Source organism: Chiloscyllium punctatum, chromosome 38, assembly GCF_047496795.1.
Source record: "Chiloscyllium punctatum isolate Juve2018m chromosome 38, sChiPun1.3, whole genome shotgun sequence".
NCBI lineage: Eukaryota > Metazoa > Chordata > Chondrichthyes > Orectolobiformes > Hemiscylliidae > Chiloscyllium > Chiloscyllium punctatum.
Window position 1 is genome coordinate 14,903,189 of NC_092776.1, and position 21,826 is coordinate 14,925,014.

The following is a 21,826-nucleotide window of genomic DNA, read 5'->3' on the forward strand; positions in this document are numbered from 1 at the left end:
GGAATCCAGACCACATGTAGTCTTTGGGGTGAATCACGATTAGGGAGCAAGTGGTGGTATGCAATATAGTAGCAAATGCTTATGTTATTGGACAAATAATTTAGATACTCAGACTCATAATCTGAAGGGATGAATTAAATTTTTACTACAGCTGAGAAATTAAATAAATCTGAAATTTAAAAAAACTCATATCAGTAATGATGACCATGAAGCTACTGGTAAAAGTGCGCCTGTTTTCCATTTAGGGAAGAATATCTTCTGTCCTTATCTAACCAGGGTTATGTGTGTCTTCAGACCCAATGGAATTTGATTATAATTGCCTTTAACTTCCCTCTGAAATGGCCTTGCAAACCAATTAGTTATAGAGGGATGGACAATAAATACTGTCATTGCCAGGAAGCATAATCCATAATACATGATGTTGCCATAATCCACGAATAAGAAAAAAATAGACTAAGGCAGCCAGGCATTTTCAATATTCATCTGAAATCAAATAATTGCTTATTTTCACATTTCCATAATGAATTTCTGTGTTCATATTTACAATGGAATTGACATTACAAATTTGCTATCCTGTAATTATTTCCTTCTGCCAATGGTGGCACTGCATGGGCAAATTTCATTACAACATGTGACATGTTTACATAGCCAATTTGCATTACACATATGAACAGAGAAATTCATAATGATTAAGATTGACATAAAAGGTGCATTTTGCAGTTATACCTTCAGATTATCTTTACTATATTGAAAGAGATTTGCCAATGAGCATGACAGATACAGTAATTATCATATAGTAGGTAATTTTTATATAGATGTAATTTATAATTCCTATCTACAATATTTCCAATAAGAAACATTTAATTTGCTGAACATAAGTGAAGCAGAGGATATTCACCAAACACATTTGGTTTTTTTGGATCTTCTTGTCTGTTAATAGTATACTGATGATCTGCATCTTATTAGATTTCTAACATTGAAAATTCTGAAAAACATATCATGTTTAGAGCATTACACATGTTGAAATATCTCCCAATGGCTCGGAGGATAAGTATATTTCTCAATTCATTTTGAGCCATATACTTCAGGCATGACTAAGATTGTATTTGTAATCTGGGGGATTACATGCAGGATAGGAGTTCGATCCCAGATTCGTTCGTTCTGTTGGGCAAGTATCAAGCAGACTCCCACTCCTCTTGACTAATCCTGCAATCAAGTGGAAATCAGAAAAGCAGTGCATGGATTTTACCTAAGACTGAATCAGTAAGCACAGATGAGGACAAAGTAACCCCCAAATAATCAGCAATGAATTTTAATGTATTAGACTGTGGTAAAGCAGTCCTGTGGCATATTGTATGACTCAGTAACTCTGTTAAAATACAAAGAGTAAGAAAGAGAGTAAATCTTCCTCTACATTGTCTCACCAGACCTGGATGGCAGGTACAGCACCAGGGTAATTAAACATAAATTGTTTTTACTCTGTCTCATCAGCTCTCCCAGGGCAGGTGTAGCACTGGGTAGGTGTAAAGTGAAACTTCCTGTAACCATCCCACCAAACATTGTGAGGACAGCTACAGCATAGAGTAATTTACAGAGTCAAGCTTCCTCTATACTGCCTCCACCAAACACTCCCAGGACAGGGACAGCACAGAGCTAGGCACAGAGCCAAGCTCTCTTCTCTTTTTAACTGAAAGTAAAGCTGACTCTACACAGTTCCCATCAAATACTCCTAGCACATGTACAGAACGTTAAGATACAGTTAAGCTCCGTTTACATTATCCCCATCAAACACTTCCAGGGCAGGTACAGCACGGGATTAGATACAGAGTAAAGCTCCCTTTACATTGTCTCATGGACACACAGACCATGTGTTGATATTTCATACCTGAATTGTATTCCAGATAAATTACAATGCTATTTACCGATATTTATAGTTGTGAATGTGTGGAAGCCTGCTGCAGACTGCATGAATTAATTCGTTTGCTTTGATGAGATGGGCGAGGATATAAAGAAAGCAATCTCAAACAATTATTGAAAAGTGTAGAATTTATACAGAGCCTGACAGTAGATAACACTGACCAGTTGTTTTGAGCACATTACTAGTCAAAAGTATATGCAAATTAGCTGAGCTCGCTTCCAATGAGTAATTGCGCCTTTGATTCTACATCTGTGCAACTATGATATGAAATGGTAAACTCATGTAAAACATATAAAGATATATTTATTATTTTGCTGAAGGTAATAAGAGGAAGCATTCCCCAATTTATTATACTAAAAGTCATAGTATTTACCTGCGTAGTCATCTGCCTGTCAGTTTATCTATCTATTAATATATCTACCCACCTCAGTGTGATGGAAGTATTTCTCCTTACACACACAAATCCACCTCTTTCTAATTGTATATGTGTCGTTTTTACACTTTTCTAGACCCCTGACTAAAAGATGAATTTAAAAGAAGTTTTTTTAAGTAAAATGATCCACTAAAATGTAACAGAGATGACAATATAGGCTTATTCGAAATACAAGAGAATTCTATGATGTGAGAGGGGGGACAATCCTTAATAGCCATTTTTAAAAATCGTTCATGGGATGTGGGTATCGCTGGCAAGTGAAGCATTTGTTGCTTGTCCCTAATTGCCCTTGAACTGAATGGCTTACTAGGCTATTTCTGAGGAGAGTTAGGAGTCAACCATGTTGCTCTGGGTCTGGAGTCACAGATAGGCCAGACAAGGTCAGGACAGAAGATTTCCTTCTCTAGACACATATCAGTGAAAGAGATGGGTTTTCATAACAATTGAAGGTTGTTATGGTCTTCATTACTCTTACTGGTTTTATATTCCATTTTATTAATTAAATTCCATCCACTGTAATGGTGGGATTCAAACCCAAGTTCCCTGTGGTCTCAGTTTACAGATGACTAGTCCAGTGGCATTATCACTATGCCATTTTCTTCCTTGTCTCTGACTTCTCCCAACCTTCCTTCTTTTTATTTCTTTCATTCTCTTCAGTTTCTCTTTCTCAGAGTTTTATTTCACTTCTCTCCATCCTCTTTCCATTTCCCTCTGTACGTGAGCTTTTATTTATCTGCCTTTTCTTTGTGTTCCCTTGTCTAACTGCTGTAGCATTCATGTCTCACACAATCCCTGACATCCTGTGCTATCTTACAGTGACATCACACAAATTACTTTCTGTATTCTAATACAAATTTAATACAGTTATTAAATAAATATTCTCATTAAAAATTATTTTACACAATTCTCCAAAAAAAGAATACAAAAGACATTATGCCAGTTTCTTGGCAACAATACAGTGTTGTACTAAAATAGGTAAGAAAGAAAATGGAGAAATATTAAGACAGTTTGAGGTTATAATTGTTTGCAGTGTGTATGTCTGTTCTAAGATTCAGAGAATGCAGTTGGACAACGAATGACTTGTAACAATACCTAGGGACAGAACTGAGGGCTAAACTCAAGTCCAGCAGATTTTGTTTTGTAAATATCTTGGTAATTCATTCCTCAGGGCATCACACTTAAGTGAAGACGTATCAAAAGCAGCATTTGAAAAGGACCATGGGAGAATAAAAGTAAATCTTCCATCCTTCCACTCTAGCTAGCTAACTCATTTATATACAACAATAAACCAGTCTCAGGCTCTCATCTCAACTTAGGAATCGAACAGTCCAGCAGCTCAGGTTTGGAAGGATTTCCCTTTCCCTGTCACAGAATCCTTGTGTGTTCCTGTCCTTCTCTTGTTCTGAAAACTATTTAAACTTTACTTCAGACTGAATTATTTTCCCAAACGCCTGGTGATGTAGTCTCATCAGTTGGAGTTGAATAGAAAAATAAAGCATCTCATTTATTTTAAAGAAAAGACAGAGTGGGTTCATCCATTATCTGCAGTAAAGGTCACTGGAGAGAGTGGTGACCTTGGGGACGGTGGCTGTTTCTACCGAGGCCTGGAGTGTCTGGTGCGTTTAGTCCTGCTCGAGAAAGGGTAGTTGATGAACTCGAAGTGTCTGTGGCTGTCCAAAGAGGACAGGTGACCCTTGGGTAATCTCTTCATGAAATGCACCTCCCTCTGGTGCTGCCTGGTCTTCGACCCTTTCCTGGGTCTCCCTTTCCGGGTGAAAGCCATGAACCATCCTTCGTACTTGGCGTTCTGCAGAGCCGTGTAGTTGTTCTCCAGCACAATTTCAGTGAAGACACAATCCTTGCTCTTCCCGCTTCGCTGCACAAAGAAACAGGAGACTGAGTAAACGTCCCATTAACAACCCCTGCTCATTTCCAATTTGTGGGCGTTTATATATATAGAATTCTTCTCATGTGAAGTATACACACACACACACACATTATATACATATATATATGTGTGTGAGAAGAATTTTCTTTGAAAAGACATTTAACGCGTCAAGAGACTGTGATCGGTCAGGGATACCTCAGACTACAGTACTGGGATCACCTTATTGTTTTCAGTTCTGGAAAAAAACGCATGGATTATCAAATGAACAATGGAAAGATTGGATTGGGGGCTGGGGGGGGGGAGGTGTGGAGAGAGAAAGGGTGGAAAGAGGAAAGGACGAGATAGTGAGGGAGAATTTTAAAAGATACTAACAAGATGAAAGAGGGTAAAATGCAACAGACTTGAAGAGACAGAATTGAGAAAATTATTCAGGGAGAGAAAGGGGACGGAAGATTATTTTGAAGAGCAGGCAGACTTCAAAGTATCTGTAGCCTCGCTGTGTTTAGGGTTTGCCGTCTTGCTTCCGAAGATGTGAATTGAGAGAATGGCAGGGTAAGTGTGTGCAATGTACAAACACTAGTGACCCGTGAAGTATGGAACCTGCGGCCCCTGCGTGTATCAGTTTCCATCTGCGGCTATAGCCCCCCAACTCCCTCAGGACATCCCTCTCCCAGGCCATGTGTACGGTCCAGTCCTGGGCACTGTCAATTGCAACTTGTCATAAGGAATAATATCAGCTCGCCCCAGCCAGATGGCGGGTGCGGCAGGGGGCGCGCCGCCCCTGGATCTCCGAGCTTGCTGTTGGTCGCACGGAAGCTGCCAGCAGCCGGGACTCAGAGGCTCCATGCGACACAGAATTAGACAAGTGGAAGAGGAAAGCGGCAGGCTGGCCTGCCCGCTCCAAAACGAACACAAACCTTCAAATCCACCTTCAGGTCCCAGCAGCAGGCGAAAGGAGTCAGCTCCCTTCAACTTGCTCATGTAGACCTTCATATTTAATCCACTCCAAAAACAGATGGGTCGTATCATCATAACTAGCCAGACATTAGATCCGTCATTTTAGCCGTGTACCTGCCCAGCTATAGGAACTATGTAATAAAGTGGTCACTATAATCATTATATCTGTAATAGCATCTAGGTATATCGCGAACCGGATTATGCTTCTTTTTAATCCAAACACTATGTTAATAGATTATTCTCACTCTAACCACATTGTGGATCTCCCTACATCTCATGGACTGCAGCGGCTCACCGTCACCTTCTCAAGGGGCAACTAGGGACGGGCAATTAATGCCGGCCCAACCAGCGATTCCTACATCCCGCGAGTGAATAGACAAGTAGATGTTCCAGAAACATTATAACCCAAGCTGTTCAGAACGAACCCATTGATGGGGATCCGGGGTTCTAATCCCCCTGGATGGGAGTGTCTCCTCCCGGCTATTCCCACTGTTTGGGAATATTTCACATCCCTCAGGCAGCCAGACACTCAGCAGCCCGAGTCTACATTTCCACCCCGTGTTCTGGCGAACATAAAAGAAACATGGAATAGGGAGTCCCAATTCTATCCCGCGGGCCTCAGGATGTCAGGCTGATGTTCCTATTGGGTAAGGAAGCATCGTCTACCTATCTCTGAGTACAGCGAGAGTTGGGGACGGAGTGGGAACACGACGGGGCGAGAGTGACTTTCAATAAAAACGAGGAACCGCGTTTTCTTCAATCAATGATTTTAGCGGGGTTTCACCCCCTTTGGCGGAAACATGCGGATTAATCCAGAAATCTAACAGAGTCATAGAGGCAGACAGCACAGAAACAGACCCTTCCCTCCAACTCGTCCATGCCGACCAGATATCCTAACCTAACCTAGTCCCATTTGCCAGCACTTGGCCCATATCCCTCTAAACCCTTCCTATTCATATACCCATCCTGATGCCTTTTAAATGTTGCCTCCACCACTTCCTCTGGCAGCTCATTCCATACACGTACCACTCTCTGCGTGAAACTCTTGCCCCTTTAGGCCCCTTTTAAATCTTTCCCCTCTCACCAGAAACCTCTAGTTCTGGACTCCCCCATCCCAGGGAAAAGACTTTGTCTATTTATCCTATCCATGCCCCTCATGGTTTTATAAACCACTGGGTTTGAAAAACTGGCCTTCTGAAGTGAGCAGAGTAATAAAATCTGGGCTTGTCACACTCCTTCTAACTGGTGCATTGAAATGTAACCTTTCTCTTTCTGCCACCTTCCACAACTCCGATCTTCACCCTGATCTATTTCAATCACTTGCTTTCTCTCTCCAATTTTCTCTCTCACACCCCCTTTGTCTTTCCTTCTCGTCAGAACCTTACTTTTCTTAATTTGTCTGTTTCTGACTCTCGCTCCTTAACGTGCTCCGTCCATTTCCTCATTACTCCATTTTATTCTTGTTTCCATTTCTACTACCGTTTCTCTAGTTGTTTCTTTACCTGTTTCTGGTTTCTATTTTGCCCTCTTTCTATCCCTTCTTCTGTTTCTCTCTCCTCCTCCAATGAAGGTAAACTCGTATCTCACTAATTTTCTACGTCTCCTCGTCTTGTTCTGGTCCTTTCCATGTGCCCCAACCCCCACTTGGCAAAACATGTGACAACTGTGCTCAGAAATTTTCCCCGCCAATCCCATTCATCCTTACCTTGCCGATCAGTTTTCCTCGCTTGTTCATGCAGATGTAAAACCCGGACTCGGCTCCCTTAATGCGGACTCTGCTCCCGAAGGTATCTGTTTCCACAATCAGTTTGGCTGCATTGGAAAGAAAGGGGTGTTGGACTTAGAGAACGGTCGGCAACTTTCTGTTATTTATATATACTCATCAAGCAAGAGTTGTATTCTCAAACCGTTCCCGCACTGGTTACTGCACTGTATGATGGGCTATTTCTAACAGCCCCAGAAAAAAAAGTCATAAGACTCGCAAAAAATATTTAGGGAGGAGAAGGTGAGAACATTTCTGTACTCCATGTTCCTCCACGAGAATGGAATGCTTTTCCTAAACTACCTATCGGGGGAAGATCATCCAACTCTCCCGGCACAGGTATAGCAGTGTTAGATACAGCGTATAGCTATGTTCCCAGAATATACACCCAGGACAGATTCAGCATGGGTTAGACATCGAATAAAACTTCCTCAAAATTGTCCCCAAACACCCTCAGGAGGGGTAAGCACTGGACTTGTTTCAGAATAAAGCTCCCTGTACATTGTCCTCACACACTCTCAGGGCCAGTACAACACTGGGATAGACAGAGTTAAGCTCCCTCACTGTCCCCAGTAATTTTTCTCAGCTGGAACCTCAGCTTTTCAGGTGTTGCACTTTATCAGGTGGTGTACAGTACCTACACAGCTAACACCCAGCTCTGCCAGAGCTGCTGCTTGATTTGCCAAGTGGGTTTCAGAAATGTCTGTTTCTGTTCTGAGATTTCTCAGGCTCTTTTCATTCTTGGCCACTGGAGTCATCAATCTGAAACAGAACTGAACCCAGATTCCAGAGCTGAAAATGTAGTCTGGTGTATGTGGTACAACTCAGGAATATATTAGGCTCTCCAAGTTCTGATCTTGCACTCTTTAAATATATACCATGGGGTCTTCAGGTTAGTTACCATCATCTCATTTAAAATCGTGAATAAACTGGACAAAGTAGATACTCAGAGTATATTTGCCTTGATTAGAGAGTCTAGAAGTAAAGGTCACCACCTCAGAATACAGGGTGTGTCTACCAGGTTCTGACATTAGGAGAAACTTATTCAATCAAAGGATGGTGGATTTCTGAAACTCTTTCCCTCAGAGAAGAGTGGATGTTCAGTCATTGTGTATATTTGAGACAGATCCAAATTAGTGAATTAAGGAGCAAGAGGGAAGGACAGGAGGATGGATTTAAGCAGATAGATCAATGATGACCTTATTGAATGGCTTAGTAGATTCAATGGACCAAAATAATTGACTTTACTTTTGTGTATTTGTTCTTATGCAAGGTTTAAATCTGTATTCTCATGAAATTCCATGTATCCCAAGTTGCTAATGCTAAGAGCACTGGGGATAAACAAAAATTCCAAACAGGGAAAACAGCAAATAAGAAAGAAATACAGAACTAGAAACAAATGGACTCCTCTTTAGCCCAGATGTTGCTAAGACTTTGGTGACAATATTTGAACACCCCTAACAATAATACATCAAAGATTCAATGGATTAAAAAGCAGGAGCACACACTAGGCAGATTGTTACCTAGATTGTTACCCAGTAGTGTATAAAATATAAAAGAATGAAATATTTTATTATTTGCATTGTATCTTTCACAACCCCCTCAATGTCCCAAAGCACATTGCAAAAAATATTATGCTTTGAAGTGTTGTCACTGTCCTAATGTAGGAGGCATGGCAACCAGTTTTACACAGAGAGGTCCAACAAACAGTGGAAGGAAAAAAAAACCAGACAATCTGAATATTGATCTTGATTGAAGATTGAATATTGGCCAGAATACTAAAGGAGAAAGCTTCAGCAATTTGTCAGTCAGAAAGGTGTCCTTGAAATACTCTTCAACCAATATTGAGCTATGGAATTCTCCAGTGACCCGAGTTTCAGATTTAGTGTCACTTCACCTCTTGTTCCCCTCCTGAAGCAGTCAACTGACTTGTTGGGACATTCTGGTTGGTTGTCACTGTTTACCAGCTGGGTGAATGGCTAGATGTTTAATAATATAAGGTCCACAGGAAGAGCTGAGCCTGGTCTTTCTTAATGTACACACATAAGCTCCATCTGACACCAACTAACTCAATAACTGATAATTCTACCTCAGATTTTCTAAAGTGAGGCATTGCAGATGCTACAAACCAGAAACAATAGCTGAAGATGTTGAAAATACTCAGCCACATCTCTTGGAAACCTTGCACTGAGCTGAGAAATTAACTCTGCTTCTTTCTCCACACAGATGTTTCCTGGCCTGCTGGGCATTTCCTAGCAGTTGCTTTGTAAATTTGGAATTTTTTAGATCTCAGTGTCTCAGAGTCAGTGACTTTACCACAACACACTGGATGATCACAGAGTTAACAGTTACAAATGTAGTAGTAGACAATAGTTGCACTAGTTATCATGTCAATGATTGCTGGGGTTTGAACCTTGCCTCAATAGGTATGTGGCTTGTTTCTTGTTTGAAGTTGTGGCATCAAGTACAGTCCAGGGAGGTCTAGGCTCATGCTGCCACTGCAGTACTAGTGAGGTGCCTACTTTGGATGAGACAATGAGAAATAGAAACAGGTATAGGCTGTTTGGTACATGAGTCTGCTCTGCCATTCAATAGGATAGTGATTGATTTCACACTCCTCATGTCCACTTTTCTGTCCTTTTCCCATAACCATCAATTCCCCTACTGATGTTGAACCAAGATTCCATATTCCCTCTCAGGGTGTAAGCATACCAATAGTGGTATCTGAATAAAAACAGGGGAGTTCTGCACAGTGTCCAGGCCTGTTGTTCCTTCATCCACATGATTATACCAGATTACACAATCCTAATCAAATTGCTGATTGTGGAAGCTGAATACAAATTGGCTGCTGCATTTCCTATATTACAATAATTACTTTTGTTCTAAAAAGTGTTTAGTTGAATGCAAAGTGCTTTGGGAAGTTAAGAAGGATACGATCTGACATCAAATTCTTCCTTGCGTATTGTTGATTTGGACTGAAGTATAATTGGCTTTAAAAAGAATGACCTTGGACCTTATTTAACTCTAAATTGAGAGTAGCAGTCTAGCATCTATTTGAGAGAGTCTATTATATAAAGTGAGAGTTGTACAGCACAGTAACAGATCGTTCACTCCATCTCATCTGCACCAGATATCCTAAGGTGATCTAATCCCATTTGTCAGCATTTGGCCCATATCCCACCAAACCCTTCCTCTTCATACATTCATCTGGGTGCCTTTTAAACGTTGTAATTTAGAGTATAACAGCTCCTGTATTTTTTATAAAGAAAGGCAATCCCTACGTAATTTAAAGGCAATTATTGCTTTTGTAAATAGATTAAATCTATCATATATTTGAGCAGATGTGTGGTTATAACTCAAGCAGCAAAGGTCCAAGGTATGTGTAGATATGTTATATGGACAGGATGGCTTGAGGTGTGCAACTCCAAATTCAAATATTTTCCAATAATCATTATCTCTAATGAAGAAGGGCCACTTGAATAATCTCAATTATCATTAAAAAACAATTCAAAGAATGACTTTTTCTTACGTTTCCTGCTTTTTCTCCAAAGACTCTGATTCTTTCTCGACTAGAAGCATTCTTTGGGTACTTTACCCCAGGTGACCATTTTTCTTGCTTGATTGTGCTTGTTCTGAATATATCATTACCAAGTTCAACCTTCTTCTAACATCTGAAAACACACTCTTAGTGACAGGGAGGACTTGATATTGGTCAGTGGTGGAACCTGCACATTCCCCCTGTGTACACCCAGAGCACTAAAATTAACTTTCAGTAATCTAACAATACACCAGCTGAGATTGGCTAATTGAACCAGGAATTAAATCTGTCACCTTCCTGGTCTGTGCACATGGTAGTGATCATTTAATCATTCACAACAGAAGAGGGCCATTTGTCCCATCATGACTGCTAGCTAAATGAAAGAGCCAATTAGTCCCACTCCCCCACTCTGCTCCTATAGATCTACATATTTTCCCTTTCAATTCATGACCAAACACATATTTTTAAAACCCCTGTCTTCAATATCTTTCTGCACTAATATAGAAATGATAGAATTACTATTATTTAGATTCAAAGAATGAAAAGCAACCAATTCTTCCCATCAGGCATTATTCCACCCAATGATGCAGTATCCTACCCAATGATATACTATCCCTCTCACCAAGAGCATACTGCCTAATGATACATATTCCTCCTGATGAAGGGCTTTTGCCCGAAATGTCGATTTTCCTGCTCCCTGTATGCTGCCTAACCTGCTATGCTTTTCCAGCACAACTCTAATCTAAACTCTGGTTTCCAGCATCTGCAGTCCTCACTTCTGCCCAGCATATTATTCCACTCAATGATACACTACTCAATTCAATAATGCATTATTACCCCCAGTGATGCATCACACCACCCAAGGTATTCTCATTCATCAAGTGCATTCCATCCAAAGATACAACATCCCTCTCAATGATTCATCTTCCTGACCAGTAATACAATACCCCATACACTGATAACAGTATTTCACCCATTGATACAGAATCTCACATAACAGTGCAGGATCCTTCCCAGTTTATCAAATCCAATGATACTATATCCCTTTCAATGATACACTATCTTACCCAAATAGCACAATATCTTATCCAATATTAATATCTCACCTACAATATCCAATGATACAGTCTCTTACTCTCTAAGCCCTAATGCTAATGACTGATTTTAATTACAAGGTACCAGGCATTGTCTAATTGGTTATGCCATTTTTTGTAGGCAGATTCTTCCGTTCAAATCAGGTCTCATTTGTGGAAGGAGATCCCAGTAGGACAGCAGAAACGAAAACTTTAGGGATGTCCTCAAAGCTCCCTGGGTCAAACACTTCCATTGACCCACAGAAATTCCTGGCCTGCGACTGACTAAAATGGAGGTGGCTCATTCAGAAGGCATCAGACACATCAACAGAATTCATCAGAAACATGCAGCAATGAAGTTGAGGCATTGGTGAAAATACACAAAACTTTCAATTTACTTAACATCCAAGTACGACCTGCCCTAAATGTGGCAGAGTGTGGAAATTGTGCATTGACCATATCAGCCATCTCAGAACTAATTGAAGTGGTGTTATGGAGTTTCAATGATATTGATTGAGGGATAAATATTGGCCAAGGGAGAACTTTTGTATTCTTTATAAAATGTCAGGGGCTCTTTATCACACCGAGAATGTTGAGCTTCTGTTTAATGTTTTGTCTGAATATGCAGCATTCTCTCAATACTGTACTGGACAATCGGCCAATCTGTTTGTTCAAGTCCTAGAGTGGGGTCCAAACTGACAACTTTCTGACTCTAAAGTCAGTGTGCCAATAATTGAGTCACTGCTGACAATACATGTACTTCATTGCTCATATGCAAAAGCAAGATGCAATATAATGGAGTATGCTGTAAAGTGAAATCTGTTCTAGAGCTGTGCTTGGTCATTCTTTTATAGATATATTTGTTTAATATCTGATCCTAATCTGTGTCACAGAATCCCTTTTCAAATAGATTTGTAATTACAGATTCCCCATCTAAATTAAAAGACTTTGTGATGATAATATGAAGTGAGAATTTAAAAAAAAATGTTTTTAAGATGACAAGTACTTACTGTTACATATTAATGTGCCCTCGTCTCATTGCAGAATCTATCTGTATTGGTCAGGAGCTTGGAGAGACAGCAGGAGCATCAAGAGAACTGAACATGGAGAAAACAGCTGAAGGCAGTAGGAGCAGAGAGAAAACAGATCATGAAAAAAGCACTAGAGGAGAATGGGGAGAGCAGGAGCAAGTGGGGAGCAGATCACATTGTGATCAATGTGCACTTGCCTACCTTTGACCAGAGTTATTTGGGCAGTCACTCTTTTGTACAGCTGGCTTGCATTGCAAACCCCCTTGAAATGTTTAGTTTTACCCCAACTCAGTTTGAGAAATGTTGACCTAAATTGTCAAGCTTTAGATGTTGTAATTTATAACCATTGCTTGTTAGATTAGATGGTGTGATTTTTGTTTTACATAAAAATATTTTGATTCCTAAACACAGATTAGTTTCCCAGTGCTGTTTTACAGACCTCTAGCTAGAGACAGATGCAAGACTGTTTCAAACAATACTCTGAATATGTTGCAGTCTCAATCCATTGCGTGGAAATTTAGACTGGTTCATGCTAAAGACTAATGACACAAACATGTACATAAACACATGTAGATAAACACAAGCATAGACACATACAAAGGCACACATGCACACAATCTATATCCCAGAATAAACTGAGATACTAAGGGTACAGACACATTACTATGATTTAAGACAATTGTGTCTAATATTTATTTTACATGAATTGGGCTAAGTGATTGGGTTGATTATTCATGTAAAGTTATTAGAATTGAAAATTTTGAACTTGTTCAAGAGACAGTGAGTCAAAGTGATGGAGAATATAATTTTTAAATCTGTCTAGATGATCTAAGATGTGCTGATTGACTCCTTCATCTGAAACTACATGCAAACTTGTGATTTCACACACAGAGACACTCGCAACACATATACACTGACACATCTTCAGACACTTGCACACATGCACTTAGACATTCCCTACACACTCTCCTCACTTCCTCACACATACACCTATCCATTGCCTGCTATCTGAGGACAGCTAAAACAGCTAGCAAGCTGCAACTAATGTTTCCAGATGCCCATCCTCAGATAACATAAACCATTATAGTTCAATGGCCATTATTTTCCAATATTTTGGGCGTGGTCACTCAGTGGTTAGCATTGCTGTCTCACTGTCAGGGACCTGGGTTCGATTCCAGCCTCAGGCAACTGTGGATGGGGTTTGTACATTCTCCCCATGTCTGTGTGGGTTTTCTCTGGGTGCACCAATTTCCTTCCACAATCCAAAGATGTGCAGGTTAGGTGGATTGGCCATGGAAAATTCAGGGTAACAGGGATAGTTGGATCTGAGTGGGATGCTCTTCGGAGGGGCAGTGTGGATTCAATGAACTGAATGGCCTGCTTCCACACTGTAAGGAATTTATGATTTTATTGTTACAAACAGCTGTTGTAATAGCTTTAGAAAGATTTAATTAATGGTTTACAGTTTAGTGCAGGGCTTTCCTGGATACTTAACACCTGGCTGCAGCTTTCCTCCAGATAGTGGGAGTTCAACCTGATGTGAGATGGTTCCTGAGTGGGATCTCACATCAAATGATTTTAGGTTCACATGACAACCATAACATTTGGGTGAAGTAGTTTGGTGGAGTCCTGCCCTTCCATTCTGGAGTCAGGCATAGCACTATGTCTGGGTTTAAATTACAACTGGAGCATTGGTATGAAGATAAAACACTGTGCGATGGTTTTGGTGTAAATGTTGCCTTATGAAGTCCCATATGAGTCTGAGCTGCGAGATGGCCACTGTGTCCATGCACATCTGAAATAATTCTAGTTGAAAATAGACTACAACTTGAGGAAGGGATAGGAATATAGAATATAAGTAGGCCATTTTTGGAACTGTAGACTAATAACATGGACACTTTGTCACCTCAGTAAATGTAAATTGTGATTAACATTGGGGACCTAACCACAAAAGCTGTTGATTTATTGTTACAATTGCAGCTAATTTGCTAATTGTCTTCATGGAAGGAAAACATATTACTCTGTCTGACGTACAGACGTTCCTGATACCACGCCTTCTGGAAAAGATATGGTTCTATTCATTCATGTCAACTAGGGATTAGCAATAACTGTAACAATGCAAGTGTTGCCCGTACCCAGAGACAAAAAATACTTGCAGTTTCCATACATTTTCTGTTCCCAAATTAATTTTTGCACAAAATTACTTCAGATCTTTAAATATATTTCTAGTAATAATGTGAAAAAATCTAACTTTTATTTACCTAAATCTCCTTTAATCTCACATGAAAAAAATCTGTATTTACCCCAAGTTACACATTGGGAGGCATGTAGCTGAGACCTTTACCTGAGTGTTCAAGATTCTGACTACTACAGCACCGCTCATAATCATCGGAATCCATTACCAGGCCTATTTACTAACACTTCCAGTTTGCAAAGTAAAACCGAAAGGGGCTGCAAAAGAATATAGGCCAGTTAAGTCAGCATCAAAGTGGCTGATGGAGTGCCCTATAGTGTGAAATTATCCAGTTCGGTAGAACGATTGGGAAAGCAAAATGTTTTGTTTTGAAAAGGTAATAAACTTTTACATGTTGGTATTAAGAGAAAGGAGTATCCTTGCGTCATGGAGAGGTAACACGCAAGTTCAGTAAGCAACCCGAGCGTGAAATCCTACCATCCCTCCTGGTGTGAGCTACGTGACACCCCACTCCTCCCCCCCCCACACACCTTCGCTCCTCCGCCTCTGTCCATAGTGTAAAAACCTCCATTTCCCAATCCCTTGCAGTTCTATACAAGTCATACTGATTCCAAAGGCTAACTCTCTTTCCACAGATGTTGTCTGACACGCTGAGTTCCCCCTACACCCTGTGTTTTGTTCATGTTTCATTGTATTGTGTTCAACCGTCAGCGGCAGACACCAGAACTAACCTCAATAACTTACCATGGCCGCTCCAGATCACTGCAACATCAGCTGGACCAAGCAGAGCCAACTAAATCCCTCAACCAACCACTACTATCGACACAACTGAGATCACCACAAATCAAATGCCACAGCTCAGCTATGTCACACATTGTCAGAACGAAGGTCAATGAGAGTTGTTGATTAAACACCACCCAATGCTGTCCCGAGGAGGGAGCAGGCGGAGAGAGCGATTTCTTTTAATTAAATCAAGGGAGAAAAACAGCCATTAATTCATGGGAGGGGCGGAATCAATCGATCGGTTCGGCAGTAAATGGATTTGAGTATTGATTTAGTGGATTGCCCGCAGACATAGCGAGTGATCACAGGAGGGGAAGACTCCGCCAAGCCAGGGACAAGTTTCTAGACAAGTCAATTCAAGAGGATCAGAGTTCCCTGAATGACTCGAGACTGATGGTCCAGTTCCTCAAGGAGCGCACGAAAGATAAAAGCTAATTAAATAATGTTTCTCCCTCACGTCCCTGAGCAAAACATTAAGTGGATTTAAAGTTCTGAAGAAGTCAAATTGGGCCTGAAACATCAACTCATTCTCTCACCAGATGCTGCCAGACCCGCTGAGTCCCCCCCCCCCCCCCCAGCATTCTCTTCTTTGATTTTAGATTTTCAGGTTGCAAAATATTTTGCTTTTAATGAAGTGTTTTAGTCTAGTTCACTCAGAGTACACACGGACCTGCAAACTGGATATTCCATCCAACTGTGGTTCAGTTTTTTAAAAAAATTATCAACGTGCTCGGAGATGTGGCACAAGCCTGAAACGGGTGAGACTTGAACACAAGTCTCCTGGCTCAGAGGTAAGGACACTACCACATGAACCCCCAGCGATTCAAAGATAAGCGAATGACAATGAAACCTCGGCATCATCAGGCTTTTCTCATCTCTCTCTGTCACTGCCTGTGACTCGGTTGTGAGAGCTGGTTAATTCTCCGCATTTAATTAAAATTGTGAGAGCTGTCCACAAACACCTGATGAAGGACCAGCGCTTCGAAAGCTAATGCTTCCAAATAAACCTGTTGGACTATAACCTGGTGTTGGGTGATTTTTAACTTTGTCCACCCTTGTCCAACACCGGCTTCTCCGGTTATTTCTCGGGTTCTCTCAGGGCTCAGTGATGATTCCATCCATTGCTCCTTTGATGCCCCCGGGGTCTGGGTTGGGGTTGGCTGCGGATTTTCAATCCCCTTAGTCCTGCTGGATTGAAATCCGAGAGCAGCGAATGGTTGGAGAACAGCTACAAACAGAGTGGATGCTGTCTCAGGCGGAGAGGCGAGGGAGCCGGAGTCAGTGTTAAACTGTGGCTCTGACTGAGATGGCATGCCGTGTCCTTTTCACTCTGCCTGCTGTTTAGTTCGCTCGTCTTCCCCTTAATCAGTTCCTTTTAACATTTTCTCTCTCTCTTGTCTCATATATTGCCTTTTCTCTCTCTCGCTTTCTCTTCCCTAAATCACCCTCATTGCCGCTCGCCACATGAATTTCCATTCTGCGGTACTTTGTTCAGCCTCTGCTCTCCCAACCTCGCTCCGCTTTCGGCAATCCTTTGCAATGTCCCACTCCTTCAGCGGGGGGTTCCCTCCTTTTCTTGCGTTATCCCTCCAGGTCGCCCTCCCTTCCTCCATCTGCTCAACTCACTCCATCCATCTCTCCAATATGTCCCTCTCTCCCTTCCATCTCCCTAGTGTCTCCCTCTCCTACACCATGACGCCAGTGTCTCCCCCCTCCTCCCCCTCCACTACCGCCCTCAATGTACCCCTTGCCCTCTCCTCCATCTCTGCAATGCCCCTGTGTCTCCCTCCAGTGCGCCCTTCCTTTCCTCCACTCACTTTCCAGTTGCTGTCCCTGCCCACTGTCTGGTCTCTCTCTCTCTCTCTCTCTTACCGTACTTATCTCCATCCTCCGCTTTCGCGTTGATTTTCTTGCCCAGGACCTGCACATGTTTTCCGCTGGTACGGCTGTAGAGTTGGTAAGTGCGGATTAACCTCCTGCTCAGCCGGTCCGTCTGCCTGGTCTGCTCCCTAACGTGCTGTGTAAAATTAGGCGGTGACTGAGAGGTTACCTTTAAAGAAAATACAATATACAATACACATGTGCATTAAACAACCACAGATCCAGCTGCCTTCAGACTGAGGCACCGCCTGCACGAGAACCTCCTTCGGTCTAAGAATCTGCCCCGTTTGCTTATATCATAATTTAACCAATAAACAGAAGCTTCAGTCCGAGAGTAATTCCTTTTCGAAGAGGGAGCCAATTTTGCAAATTGTTTGCATCAATGAACTGGACTCGTTACCACCCCTTCCCCTTGCTCATCTGTGAAATGTTTAAACGATTTTGCTGGTTTCCAACCGTTTTAAAGTTCGCGGTCGTGGGGTGAGCTCGGAGCAGTGGGTGCCTGGTCCCAGACAGGGGGAGTTGGAGAAAGAGAGAAAGAGAGAGAGGGAGAGAGAGAGAGAGATAGGCCGGGCCATCCCTTCAATGACGGTTTCAGTTGTCTCAAAGCCCGGACAATGGCATTAATTTATAGGGCGGGCTGCTTAATGACAGAAACACGTGGAACAGGCCGAGACTGCAACTTCCAAGCTTCGCATCTGTCTTTCTCTGCGCCTCTCTGTTGCTCGATGCCTCCCAATCTGTCCGCTCTGCGGGTCTTCCCCGTTTCCTCATTTACCTTTCCATCCCCAGCCGGACCTACTCCACCTTGTTTTCTCTTTAACTTTCAAACTGCGTTTTTGTCATCCTATTCCTCCTTTTCCCTCCGTGTCCCTCCCTCTCTCTCAGCCTCCCGGGAGCTCCCTCGCCGATGCCTTTGCTCCCAGTGAGTTCTCTCTCCTGTGAAGTTATCACAACAGCGATAGACACATGCAGGCACCGATAAACCTCCACACTCCCCCCCCCCCCCCCGCCAACAAAAACAAAACAGCCTCAAAGTTAAAAACCAAAATGCATCCATTTGTCATCAAAGCGCTCGAGAGACAAATTGATCGACACTTTCATTATTTTGTTCCGGGCAATAAACAGATCCATAAATAAATAAATACATATTTAGTCATTAATACCGACCTGAGCTTGGAAACAGAAGGTCAGCAGTTGCAGGCACCTGCGAGTGAAGAAAGTTACAATTAGCGAGATGAGACTTTCACTGGCTCCAAACTTCGCGAGTTTAAGCAGCAATCGGACAACTTTATCAAAAGTAATGAACTCACAGATAGCTCAGGCGTGGGGACAGGAGCCGCATCCTGGATCTCGTTTGTTGCAGGTTCTTGTTAACTAGATGATTTAATTGTCAGTGAAAGAGATGGGGGAATAACAAAAAAACATACACACACATACAGTGTGTCTACTCCTATCGTCTGCAAAGCGACTCCCTGGAGCGGGTTGAATCCGGATTTAATCCCGAAGGCTGGCAGAGCGCTGGTGAAGGGGCTAAATTAACTTGGGGCTCGCCCGTCAGAGATGGGGGCGGACAGCAAGGAACCTCCGGGAACTTGGAGTTGAGAGAGAGAAAAAAAATAACCGTGAAAGGAAACGCAGTCAGGCCACAGAACAAGCACTGTCCAGGGGAGAGAGAGGGAGAGAGAGAGGGAGAAGGGAGCCGCAGGGAGAGGTATGTCGAACTGGCCCGGATTGTATCTAATCCTGTCTCCTCCCTCTGTCTGTGTGTCCGTCTGCTCCGGGACTGCTCCCTCGGCCGGAGGATGGTGCGGGGGTTTTTAAGGACCGCTCTACATTGACTCCCTGTCAGAGAGAGAGCTGGGTACGGTGTTCTGACAAGGTCTCTCTGTGTCAGATCCGCCTGGTTCAAAAGCTGCAGCTCCGATATTCTCACTCTCCGTCCTCTCTCTCTCTCTCTCGGGGGAACGTAACGCCGGCTCTGGAATGTTTTCCCCTCTCTTCTCTCTCTCGCGTCTTCAGTTCACTTGATTGAAACCAAGGTTTCCAGCAATCCGGACGCTTTCGCTGCAGAAAGCGGTAACCTTCCTCTATCGATCCCTCTGTTTACCTTCAGCGAGGCAAAAATCTCCCAATTGTCCCGGGAGTACAAATCTCCTATCGTCCGCTCTCCCCTTCCATCCTTAAATTCACTCTGTTCTGTCTGTGCGTTTGTGTGTGAGTGTGTGTGTGTGTGTCTGGTTGGTGCTGAGCTTTCGCCGCTGGCTCCCGGAGTTGCGAGCTGACTTTGCCAAACGGCGAACGATGGTTTAAATAGAACGCGCACACCTGTCGGCTCGGCCGTGTAGCCGGCGCGAAGTCTGCAGCTTCTGGGAATGACATTTCAGTGTAAAACACGAAGGGGGGCGGGGAAACTGTGTGTGTGTGTGTTGGGGTGGGGGGTGGTTGGCGATGGTTAGGATTCGATCAGATCCAGCAACGTCTCAAGTGTCTTCACTGAAGGAGAAATGTTTCAGTACATTTGCAGCAAATGTGATTTCTTAAAAAAACCTGATTATTTACTGCAATTTCACGGGATTCCATGCTGTGACTGAAAATGCGACAGTTTAACACATATTCACACCTACTCACAACGTTTATTGAGCAAGGTGTACACTCCAGCCGACACTAGTATTCATAGATAGACGGACCCACGTCGTGTTGTTTGTGGATGTGCATTTCCTGCTCTTTTTAAAGAGGAGCGCATGTTCTTGCGTTTATCTAAACATAGATTTCCAATTTCAATATTGGGAAGCGGTGCTCCAGATGCCCGTTCCAGGACTGTTTGTCTCTGTGTGTGTATATGTGCGTGTGTTGTCTGTGTGTGTATATGTGTGTGTGAGTCTCTGTGCGTGTATATGTGTGTGTGAGAGTGCGTGTGTGTATATATATGTGTGTTGTCTGTGTGTGTGTATAAGTGTGTGTGCATATGTGTGTGTTGTCTGTGCGTGTATATGTGTGTGTGTTGTCTGTGTGCGTATATGTGTGTGTGTGTGTGTCTGTGTGTGTATGTATGTGTGAGTGTGAGTGCGGGTTTAAGTGTTCCCGAGTGCGTCAGTGGTATCTGTCACACGAGTGAACGTGTCTGAATGTGTCTCAATCTGTGAATTAGGCGATGATTTGTCTCTGCGAAATGGTATGCTTGTGTGCAAGTGAGGATTTTGATTGTGTTAATCTACCCGTATATATGTGGAGACTTGTGTTCGTGAATATGTGTATGAGTTCATGTTGCAGGGTGTATACCTATGTGAACGAACGTATATATTGTGTATGTACATAAAAGAACATGTGTGCTTGAAATGTGTAGGAGTGCTCCTTCAGAAGTATCTGAGTGCATATGTACCTATGTGCGTATATGATTCATTTAAGAAAGAGTTGGATAGAGCTCTCAAAGATAGTGGAATCAAAGATTATGGAGATAAGGCAGGAAGAGGATACTGATTAGGAATGATCAGCCATGATCATACTGAATGGCGGTGTAGGCTCGAAGGGCTGAATGGCCTACTCCTGCACCTATTGTCTATGGTCCATTGTCTATGAGAGGGTATTCTAGTCTGTGTGAGTATATATGGATTTGTGAGTATGAACGTGTAATCTTCCGAATATCTTTGCCTGCGTATGTTTGTGTGTATCTGAGTGAATAGGTATACATGTACATCCGTTTGAGTGTGTATGTAAAAGAGCGAGCGTATCCAAGTGAATATGTATGTGTGAAGTTGTGTGTTAGAGTGAGTATTTATGTTTGAGATTGCATGTGTGTGCTATCCAGTGTGTAGGCTTGTGGTGAATGTGCGTTAGTGTGTGTGAGATTATGTATGAGCGAGTCTGAGGGTGTGTATGTGTAAGTGTGTTCGTGAGTGTGCCTAAGATTGTGTATGAGATTGAATGTGTTACTGAGTGTGTGGGAAACAACCGTTCTTGGGGTTGGTCAGATAGATCGTGAAGTCTTTATGCCAAATATTAATTTAATCGTTCTCTAAGAGGGGTTGAGGTCGCGCCCGGATTGAAATGTTATTGGAAATATTCTGTTGCTAAAGCTGAAATGGGAGAGCATGGAAATGAAAATAAATAAATTAAACAAATTAGCAGCGATGTGCGGCCGAGCAGAAACGGTGAGAAGCGACGGTATTCTGGGCTCCAGAAACCCCGCAGCGCGGATCGTTAATGGAAACTGCCAGGTACACTCTGAACAGAAAGCAAACAATTGGAAAATGGTCAGGTAGCACAGCTAGTCCACCTCAGCTAGTACTGAGCTCAGAAACCGAGCTTTATGAAAATTTCCAAGATTGTCCTGAACCCCACACATAGCCAGCCCGGGAAGGCCCCATG

The 21,826-nt window shown here is 42.4% G+C and overlaps 1 protein-coding gene and 1 long non-coding RNA gene across 3 annotated transcripts in view; one reads left to right on the plus strand and one right to left on the minus strand.

The window, feature by feature from the left end:
- The window catches only part of LOC140463375 (uncharacterized), a 62,062-nt gene extending 49,011 nt beyond the window's left edge, over nt 1-13,051 (plus strand). Inside the window, exon 3 of the long non-coding RNA XR_011954664.1 lies at nt 12,614-13,051. This is a non-coding gene — a long non-coding RNA (uncharacterized lncRNA). The remainder of the gene's footprint in view (nt 1-12,613) is intronic.
- On the minus strand, nt 848-19,829 carry LOC140463373 (fibroblast growth factor 8-like). 2 transcript variants are annotated; one of them, XM_072557237.1, is made up of 5 exons: nt 18,772-19,829; nt 18,629-18,665; nt 17,450-17,594; nt 6,902-7,008; nt 848-4,227 (listed from the first exon to the last, which is right to left on the minus strand). In XM_072557237.1, exons 1-5 carry the CDS (start codon nt 18,801-18,803, stop codon nt 3,946-3,948), a joined length of 603 nt encoding a protein of 200 aa, XP_072413338.1. In that variant the 5' UTR covers nt 18,804-19,829; the 3' UTR covers nt 848-3,945. The 2 variants fall into 2 exon arrangements, with proteins under 2 accessions (XP_072413338.1, XP_072413337.1); XM_072557236.1 differs by having other exon boundaries at nt 17,450-17,627.
- Between the last annotated feature and the right edge of the window lie 1,997 nt (nt 19,830-21,826).

What these genes read in the sequence shown, in the direction of transcription:
- LOC140463373 (XM_072557236.1), bottom strand. Translation starts at nt 18,803, where the DNA reads ATGCGGCTCCTGTCCCCACGCCTGAGCTATCT. An exon ending in CCTTCTGTTTCCAAGCTCAG is followed by an intron (nt 17,628 to 18,628) that starts GTCGGTATTAAT and finishes TTTTCTTTAAAG; the next exon opens with GTAACCTCTCAGTCACCGCC. An exon ending in GGAGGATGGAGATAAGTACG is followed by an intron (nt 7,009 to 17,449) that starts GTAAGAGAGAGA and finishes TTTCCAATGCAG; the next exon opens with CCAAACTGATTGTGGAAACA.